A 10,992-nucleotide genomic window follows, 5' to 3' on the forward strand; every position below is an offset into this window, starting at 1 on the left:
TTTAGTTGATTTTCACACGGGCGTGTGTTCTGGACACATGGTCGTGTCCCATGAGCATACGGGGGTGTGAGACTTTCACACGACCGTGTCTACCCTACACCTTATTTAAGCACAAATGGATAGAGAGTTACACGAGCTATCCACAGGATAATGTTCATGGATCACACGGGCGTGTATCATAGTTACACTGCTGTGTGCATCTTTCACATAGGCGTGTTGACCCCCATATGGCCGTGTGGCCTTGTTTCACAAATTTTAATACTGTGTCAGTTTGTGACTTGTTGGTGTTCCTGTGTGTTCTGACCTTCAGTTAGGCTTTACTAAAGTCGGTAAAGACTTTGCTTATTTCAGATTTGTGCGTCAATTTGATCGCTTTCCATACTTCACAAACAGCAGCTAGTTCAAGACTCCATTTGCTAGCCTCGTGGATAATTTCATTACCCTCAAGGGCAAGGTCACGTCCCTCATTACGAGCTTGTACACATGATTCTAAAGCTACTCAATTAGCTACGGCACCTGGTGCATTTCCCCAAGGGTGTCCTAAAGTTCCTCCACCGAATTATAGTACAAACTCATCTCCAAAGATCTCGGTCAAAGCAGGCATATGCCAAACGTGAATACCCCCCGAAGCTATGGGCAGAACACCTGGCATAGAAACCCAATCTTGAGTGAAATAAATACCACGGCTTCGATCTTTTTCAATAAAATCATCACGTAGTAAATCAATCAGTATACAATTCATCAAAAAACCATTCTTTTGGTGTGAAAAAATATATTGTTTTTTGTATCATTTCCCCAAAAGTTGCTAAATTGGGTGGATACGTAAAAGATATTTTTTCTTTTCCATCACTTTGACATGTATAAAAAAAATATTGCGACATTTCATTTTTTATAGCATTTTCAACCCGGTCATTTTTTATATATCGCAAAGGTCGATTTCATTGTTTAGAATCAAAAAGAAGTGTCACAAGAGGTTTTTCAATCCATAATAAATATTTATCTTCTTTTTTATTTAATATTTCTAACTTCGAACTTTCTTAATTCCTATCCAGATAAGAAGTTTCATAAACCGGTCAATTTTTATAGTATGTCTCTTTAAAATGAAAGTGGCGTTCGCCCTTTATTTTTTTTTCTAGTCACTTGTAGCTTTTCTGTTTCGTCGATTTTGCTCTGATACACCTCTTTCTCCAAAAAAAGGGAAGAAGAAGTATTTTCTTCGTTCCCTTGTTTCTGGTTAGCCCTTCCCCCTTTGGAAATAGTTTATATTTCTATGTTCCTTTCTTCCTCACTTCCCCCTACTTCTTCCGGTTCAAAAATTCCTTTTAGTTTATTAGTTAGAATGGGTGACGGTATTTTCCCTAAATAGTAAACACAGGTAATAAATAACAGAATACTAAAGATTCGAGCCATAGAATTTCTAAATTCTGATACAAGATACTTATTAGATCGACTAAGCACATTAGACCTAATTAAATTATTTTGTTGTATCCAGACTAATACCAACCCAACCCATTTCATCAATAAAATATAACCAATAAACCAACCAACAAAACTACTTGTTACAAATAACATATTGTTGTTGCATCAAAATATATAAATGTTGACTAATTTGGCTAACATTGAACTTGGTAAAATGAAATGGTTGAATAATTGAATAATGAGATTATTCAGGAATACACATTGAATGCTAAGGTTACGCATTGAATTTCTGGTAGGACGTCTATGATAAAAAAAGTCTTTGTGATTGTTCCCGAAGAAATGAAACAAAAGAAATAGTAGAGCTAGGACAGTTATTGTATGAAGTTTACCCAATGCTAAATGCATAGGTACATAGTAGATTGATATGAACATCATGAGCTGGCCTGCAATAAACCCAGTTGCTGCTAATACTCTCTTCTCGGTTCCTTCTTTTCCTTCTTTCATAACCCGAGCTTGTAGAAGGAAGATATAAGAGGGACCTATGGATAGTGTGGTCAGAAATCCATAATAGACTCCGACCATAATTACTGAATTGATTATCGTCATGTATAAGGATATTAGATTCCCTGGTATAAAATATTTTAAAATCATCATTAACCTCCCTTTTTTTCTTTTCTATTTTTGGATTATTATATGATGATTTTTGAACTTTCCATATACATATATAGAAATAGAAAAAAATAGACTAGAACCGACATCTCTTACTAGAGCCTCAATTTAATAGTTCGACTAAGTGTTATATGGTGTTTTGGTAAATAGTTACAAACATGATAGTTTCTGAATGTGACCGATTGAGCTTGTGAGTTTAGGCTTCCGTGTGAATGTGTGTATGTGGTGTGCATTCTGTAATCGCATGGGAATTCTATAATTGATTGACTAAATATGAGCTTCTGTGTCTATGTTATTGATAGTGTTTGATGTGCATTCATTGATGAGCATCAAATTGGGGGTTTTGGTTGTGAAGAGAAGGAAATCTGATCTGATTTGGAAGTTTCAACTGCAATACGTCTGTATAGCGGTTTACCGTACAGTATGATACATATGTCAACTCAGCTGCATATTGTCATTTTCATGGCTTAGTTCCACATTTACGGTGTGTAGGGTTGGATGGGCCTTTCAAGGTCCTATGTGGTGTGCATGGTTGGTTGGGCTTCTTATAGCTCTTACGTGGTTTGAAGGGGGATCGGAGTGTTGTTTGTCTCGATGGGTGGGTCTATTCTTTATTTGATGCTCACATTCTGCATTAGATTACATATTTGTTTGTCTGAACGTTGAGGGTACTTATTTTGTTTTCATTAAACCACATAATCTTGTGTGATTAAGTAACATATGTGTTTGGAATTTTGTATTTGCATTTTGTATTACTAATGAAAAGTTTTCATATGTCTGATCGGTGGTTCGAGTAATGTAGTTATGGCATTTTGGATTGATTCTTCGTCCTTTGCTTCTTACGATTAGTTTCAGACTCACATTAAGCTCGTATAGCTCACCCCTTTAGTTTTCCCCTTTTCAGGTACTCACATTTTTTGTAGCTGGATTTGGCATGTTGGAGGTCTCGGAGTAATGCATTTTAAGTCAGGCTAATAAACTTATTTTGCAAATACTTAAATTTGTAAACTGTTTTGGAGTGTAAAATTTTTTAGAGGAACTGTGTTACAAACTTGGTTTTGGGTTTTCGCAACTTGCTATTAGATTGAATTTTAGAAGTTTTTGGATTTTATTTTTGATTATTTTTATGTATCTTCAGTATTGCTTTGTATTCTAATCGGCTAAACTAAAACTGCTTTGGATCATTTCAGTGATCGATGTAACCTCCGAGATTCAGTCTAGACTTCTAGGCCGGGTTTTGGGGTGTTACATGTATTCAAGTTCTCATGAATAAAATTGGTGTGTCTAATTGGAAAAAGCTAGTTGAGCCCTAATCAAAGGAGATAAAGATCGAATTTAAATGACCCACGCGGTTGAGGCCATTAATTCGAGTTGGGCTCTTCTAGATCGTAAGGCAGCCAAGATCCTAAATTGTGGACACATGTTACGTGGTTAGATAACTGGTAAGGGTTGGTTTGCAGGTTGTGCTAGAACCAACTACACAAGGAAGAGTTGACAGTTGGAGCGTCCTTGATCTCCATAACCAACCTATTGTTTGGAAGGAAAAATCCACTTTCAAGAATCGATGTGAGTTCGGATTGTACCAAGGCTAAGGCTAAGAATTCGCTTTTTTTTATTTACCAATTTAATTTCAATTATTTAATTTCATATTGCAATTATCATTCTGTTATTATTTCATTATATTAAATTTTATATTTTAATCAACAAAGATTCACTTTTATTTATTTTTTTTAGTTTAGCACTCGATGAGTCATGGGCACAACAATTGCCACGACTTTGGAATTCGATCACGTAAAAACGTTGCTAGGAGTCCAAGTCCCTATGAGATCGACCCTACTTCTCTATACTAATTTTTAATTCAATTAGAGCGTAGGAAACTTATATTTGGTGGTTTCAACAGCCATCATATCATTATTCACAAGAGTGGAATTCATAGCCCAATCTAATAGGTAAATGATATCCTCTCATTGGCATTACATGGTTGATGAAAAGTAAACGTGGTCATGGGTCATTCGTCTTTGTGACTTGATTACTATTTGATAGTGATTGACTTTTCAAGAAGGAAGATGTAATGGTTATTATGAGATAAAATATAATAATATTGGGAAAGCGGATTTATCCCAAAGAGATTAATGATACCCTATGAGGGTAACACACTTATGACTAGGTCATTGGATGCACACTACTCAACTGCTTTTGTACTGGTATTCCATTAGGAAGAGCTCAACCACAATACTATAGTGGAATGACTTTATAACTAAATGAGTTTATAAGTAATAGGCGAAAAATTAGAACTTAATTATAAATCATTTAAGCCTTAATCGCATATGTCCAATCGATCCCTCTGTTAGCTCGCTGAAACCAAAACTGAACTGTTGAATCAAATGAACAAAAATGGATAGAAATGTTACAGTTAGAGAAATAGAAACATATGGAAATAAACGTGGTTTTCTCTAAATGAAAATGAAAATGACTTGAAAATGAATTTATGGTTTTCAAATAATTGAAGTTCAAAATTGGAAATAAATTTATTAGTCATGGTGAATCCATTGAATGTAGAAATATTAAATATATTTTCTCATAGATTCTTTTATGATAGGGTCGTCATGATTTTAACATGATTAGAATTGGGTTGAGAAAATTATTTAATTAAGAAATTAATTTAAGATGTTTATTTTAGAAAATAAAACAACAAATACTGGATTGGATTGAGTTATAAAGTATTGGGGTTTAAAGTCTAAGAAATACTTGTAATTGGACCTGGTATGGGAGAGGTCCAAAAGCCCTTCATTTTTTATGTGAGGGACGACAAACCCTAGTTTGTTTAACTAGGGTTGCTACCCCACATACTCCTAGTTAGACTAGGAGTTCCTTTTTGTATTAAAATAGGCTTCTACAATTCAAAACGGGTCTCATCTCTTCTCCCTATAAATAGATGACACCGGTAGGGCTAAGTACAAAACTTTTGAGCTATTATTATTCTACCTAAAACTAGTGAGTGTTTATTCTTTAAGTAATAATTATATTTTCCAAAATAACAATTCTTCCATTTTTATTGAAAGAGATTTTTTCTTTCCCCACTAAAAGTAAAGAAAACTATTTTTGGCTCTGTGTTTTATTTGAACCATTCGAGCCCCTTCGATTGAAAGCCAAGAATGAAACGGATTTGTCTAGCCAAAAACACAGATGTCATTTCGGTAAAGGATTTATTGTTATAAATATCACAAACCGATTCGATTTTCAAAATTTTTATTTTCCTTTGTGAAAGAAAACTATTTTCGGATTAGATTTTTTTCAACAACGGCATCTTGGGGCCAATGTCATGACCCTGAATCCTCTTATGCTAAACAAATCAAATTTTCTTTACATTTGTGTTAAGATCAATACCACATGATCCTATATACATACTAATCAATTTAAATCCACATTAAACTTCAATTTATCAACAAATGCTTCTTTAATTCATCATATAACAATTACTCACTTAATGTCCCAACAATTTCATTTTAACTTCTCTTACATATTAGCATTTTCATCACTGATATCAACTTCTTAGCATTACAATTCTTCTATTATTTTCCTCATCCTCCTCTCCATTCCACATCCTATATATACATGTATATATATAAGAACCTTTGGCTTTTAGTAAAGTATGCCTATATGTAATATTAATTATTCTTTCACTAATTACTTTCACTAATTACATAAATACTCTTAACAAGATTGTCTATTTGAGTAGCGGTCACTAAATAATTTAAATCTTGACCTAAAAATTCAAAATTAAGATTTTCTTGTTGTTTTAGAAACTAGGCTCAAAGAAATTTTTATGGGATTTCAGAATTTGCACATAAGTCAATTAAAACATTTTTTTTCCTTCATTTTATCCCTTCTTCGCTACTAGGCAACTCTAACTCAGATCGCTAAAAATTATTTATCTTTCAATATAGGATTCAAATAATGTTTATGTTTGTTTCTCTTGAAAATAAAATAATTAATATTTTATACATATAAATTTCATCTCCTAAATATTTTTTTTACAATTTTAATAATTTTTCAAATTCGAATAGAGGAACCCAAAATCAATCGACCTTGTCTCACTTAAATTTATTTATATAATGATATAAAATTATCTTACTTATACCATTTCTTCTATCCAAAACTAGACTTAATAGGATTTAATTTTATATTTAGTTCAACCTCTAACTCAATTTTTACAATTTTTGGTGAATTTTTAAATTTAAACAACTGCTATTGTCCAAAACTATTTTAATGAAAAATTTACTTATTGGCACTCATATCAACATCTAACACTTATTTCACTTATCAACTATTAGATTCTTATACAAGATGTAACACCCCGTACCCGAGACCGTTGCCGGAGTCGAACACGAGGTGCTAACCGACTTAATTCATTTACTTTCACAGTCCATTTAAAAATTTTCCAGACGACTGGCTAACTGCGTCACTGTCACCTTAAAAATCATAACTTGAGTTCCACCACTCGAAAATCAGTTTCGTAATTTTTTCCCGAAACTAGACTCATATATCCATCTACAGATTTTTTTCTAGAATTTTTGGTCGGGCCAATTAGTACAGTTTATTAGTTAAATCCTCCACTGTTATAGGGTGCGACTACACTGACCTTCATGCATTACAATTTGGATATCTCCCTGTACAGGGCTTCAATACTGATGCTGTTTGTTTCTATAGAAACTAGACTCAAAAATGAATCTATACATATATGGAATGACTTCTAAATGTCTCTGGTTAATTTATAATGAATTTCCAAAGTCAGATCAGGGGATCCAGAAACCGTTCTGGCCCTATCTCACGAAAACTTTAACATCTCATAATATACTGTTCATATGAACGTTTTGTTACTTTCCTATGAAAATAGATTCATTAAGGTTCGATTACATAATTTATTCGCTATTTAATTCCATTCCTACTATTTTTAGAGATTTTTCACATCCACATCACTGCTGCTGCCAGCATCTATTTTTAAGGTAAACTTTACCTATTTCATGATCCTCCATGGATCAACTAGAGTTTGTCATACATATACCAAAAGTGATTATGAATAACCATTCCCATGACTAACCGTTACCAACATTTCCATACCTCTCGACGGACGACATACAAAACGATTATAATGCTATGATCAAAGTGTACTTAAGCCATTTTCGCATGGCTATCCAAATTTACACAAAACCGAAAGGTACATGACCTACAACAAAAGGGTAGTCCTATACATTAACCAAAATATCCTCTCACTACTAGTCTATTCTATACATGCCATAAGATATTCCAAAACGTAGCAGTACCAAACAGTGGATGGTGATAATGTGACTAGTTGCTGACGATCCCCGAGCCTGTAGCTTCCAAATGAGATCTATAAAACAGAGGAAACAAAGTACACGGAATAAGCATTACAATGCTTAATAAGTTTTAAGCCGTGTTAACGGATAACAATCAAATTATAACATAGTTGTTCGTATTTTTATTTCACTCTTCCTTCGGGCATACCATCCCCTTTTTCCGAATATGCACGTCTCATCATATGTAATAGGCAGATAAATTCTCACTTGATGGTGACCTATTATGATCATAGGTACATTACATATTTTTTTACCTGACTTTCCACATTGACCAAATGCAGAATAATCATAGAACAGTCTCATTGCTTTACTCACATGTGCATCACATAACGACCTTGTGATTTAGTCTAAATCAAACTTAAATATAATCTCAAAATACATACCTAACCAACTTAACGCATTGAACGTATTTATTACTAATTGTCACTGTGAAGTCGCAAAATCTTACGCTTTACTTGAATCTTCAGCAAAACCTTTAGTTCGGGGCTTACCCGGACAAAATCTCCACACGTAGTCATCGGGTCATTAGAGCTCGGATATAGTACGAGCAACGGCTTCACGGTCCTTAATCGGTGATAATATTCTCGCATAAAGCCTGCGGGGTTTTAACCCGGATATAGTACTAACACAAATGCCCTTCGGGACTTATCACATTTATACACTTCCACATCCATCACGTTGGCCACTCGGCCCTATCACATATATACACTTTCACATTCATTACATTGGCCATTCGGCCTTATCACATATATACACCTTCACATTCATCACATCGGCCATTAGGCCTTATCACATATATATACACTTTCACATTCATCACATCGGCCATTAGGCCTTATCACATATATACACACTTTCACATTCATCACATCGGCCATTAGGCCTTGTCACATATATACACTTTCACATTCATCACATTGGCCATTCGGCCTTATCACATATATACACTTTCACATTCATCACATCGGCCATTAGGCCTTATCACATATATATACACTTTCACATTCATCACATCGGCCATTAGGCCTTATCACATATATACACACTTTCACATTCATCACATCGGCCATTAGGCCTTATCACATATATATACTTTCGCATTCATCACATCGGCCATTAGGCCTTGTCACATATATATACTTTCACATTCATCACATCGGCCATTCGGCCTTATCACATATATACACTTTCACATTCATCACATCGGCCATTAGGCCTTATCACATATATGCACTTTCACATTCATCACATTGGCCATTCGGCCTTATCACATATATATATCTCATACATATTTCATATTTTTCTTGTACATCAATTTCAGAAATAGCTTATAAGCAACTCAAATAGTTTCATCAAAGTTTACAACAAAATCACATATTCACTACGAGCAGTTTTCCTGAGCAACAGTCACTAAATTGTTTATAACTGGAGCTACAAAAATCAAAATCAATTGCCGTTAATTTTCCCCGAATGTAGACTCATGTATCTTTCATCCATAAAATTTTCAGAATTTTAGGTGTGGCCAATCAATACCAGATTTTTCATAAAGTTTTCCCCTTTTTCACTGTTCAACTAATCTGACCACTCCTCATTACAAATCAGATTTCTCATTGTACAGAATTAAAAATGTGTTATATTCAATTTCATTTGAAACTAGACTCATTAAGGAGTCTAAGCATATAAATTTTACCTTATAACCATTTTTGTGCAAATTATAACGATTTTCTAAAAACAGAATAGGGGATTTCGGAGTCATTCTGACACCGTCTCACACAACTTTAAATATCTCTTTATAGGAAATTTCTTTGCTCACACGGCCTCTTTTATAAAGAACTAGACTAATTAAGCTTTGATTACATATTTTATTCAGCCTATAATTTCACACCAACAATTTATGGTGATTTTCTAAAATCACGTTACTGCTGCTGTCCTAAGCAAATTATTGCAATTTGCTCTTAAATTTCCAAGTCCAAACACTTATGAACTTACCATTTGAGTTTAAAACATATCATGGCCACATCATATCTTATTAAATCAACTCATTATGTTCTATTATGATTGAATTTACTCAACGTTTAATCACTTAAAACTTATCTCGGATATTTTGAATAGTTGCGGATAGGCTACTCGATTGCTTTTTCTTTTCCTTTATCTGATTTTGACCCTCTTAGCTCTTGAGCTTGATTCAAACAAATAGATCTTATTTAATAACTTATCAAATTAGCTATTCGATTAAATACATGTATATTATACAATTAAGTGCGAATGATTTTATTAACTAGTTATTCAAGCATTATACATATGCTCTACTCATGCCCCATCGAACATAATACTAGCTTAATACCTTGCATATTAGGATTTCATAGACATCATTTAGTTTCACATAGTACACATATTGTCCCAAATCGACACAAGAGTCAAACGCATCACTCAAAATGCCGAAATCCAATTAAGTCTACCATTATAGCATTATCATATTTATGTACTTGGTAAGTTGGGTTTGAACACGTTTGGCACTAGGTGTCCAACCAAATATTCCTTGAACACTAAACTCAATTTATAATCTTTCCTAATTAAAACATTTAACACCGATTAGACATGTTTACAAGCCTAGGCCGAATATTATTTTAGACATTCGAGAAATCATTTCTCAACTCGTGATTCACTAACTTGGGAGTTATTTTCTAACAAATTTTAACTTACTCTAATACCGAATGCTACTCAAGCTTTAAGCTCATGTCCTTTCATTATTAAGCAAATGTTATAACATAACTAACATCCCCTTTTCAATTCGAACATCAACACATAAAGAAATTAAACACAAAGATTCATAGCCGAAACCTATACATAACATCATTCAAGGTTTAATCCCTAAATTCATGCACAAAGCCGAACCTATTGAGAGATGTATATAAAACAATATCTAGTTAGTACATTCAAGCACCTACGGCATTCCCTTCAATTTAATACTAAGACAAACCAAAAGATTTATTCATGTAAATTCAAAATTTCAAGTTCATCTCTTTCACATATAAATACCAAAAATTAAGTATTAGTAGCTTAAACTCTATTAAACCTTAAAACATCAATCTATCCCTACCATTTTCCCCATGGCGAATGCTCAAGACACCATAAAACTAAAAATTTTGTCATGGGCTATGTAATGAACTTAACATCTAACTCAAAATATGCTAAAAAAATCCATAAGCTAACATGAATTTCTCACCTTATTCATGACTTAGAATCACCGAATGGTTGCTCCTCTCTCCCTCTTAGAATCGGCCAAGAAGAAACAAGAATAAAGACTTGTTTCTTTCACCCTTTCCTTCTTTCTTCTTCTTCTTGTACGGCTAAGAAGAACAATGTGATGCCTTTTTTTTTTCTTTCCTTCACCCTTCATCCCCCTTATTCTATTACTAACTCATTATTTTATTCTTTCCAACATGAACATTAGCACACCATGCTTAAAATATGCTATGACCCATAGCATGGCCAGCCACTAGCTCAATTTTTTAGGCAACTTGAC

At 33.7% G+C, this 10,992-nt stretch overlaps 1 protein-coding gene across 1 annotated transcript; it reads right to left on the reverse strand.

Annotated features, from left to right (window-relative positions):
• Positions 1 to 1,260: 1,260 nt before the first annotated feature.
• On the reverse strand, positions 1,261 to 2,025 carry LOC128286795 (protein TIC 214-like). The gene is made up of 4 exons (XM_053024513.1): positions 1,678 to 2,025; positions 1,519 to 1,552; positions 1,395 to 1,481; positions 1,261 to 1,358 (listed from the first exon to the last, which is right to left on the reverse strand). Exons 1-4 carry the CDS (start codon positions 2,023 to 2,025, stop codon positions 1,261 to 1,263), a joined length of 567 nt encoding a protein of 188 aa, XP_052880473.1.
• Positions 2,026 to 10,992: the final 8,967 nt, after the last annotated feature.

This window comes from Gossypium arboreum, chromosome 13, assembly GCF_025698485.1.
Source record: "Gossypium arboreum isolate Shixiya-1 chromosome 13, ASM2569848v2, whole genome shotgun sequence".
Taxonomy (NCBI): domain Eukaryota; kingdom Viridiplantae; phylum Streptophyta; class Magnoliopsida; order Malvales; family Malvaceae; genus Gossypium; species Gossypium arboreum.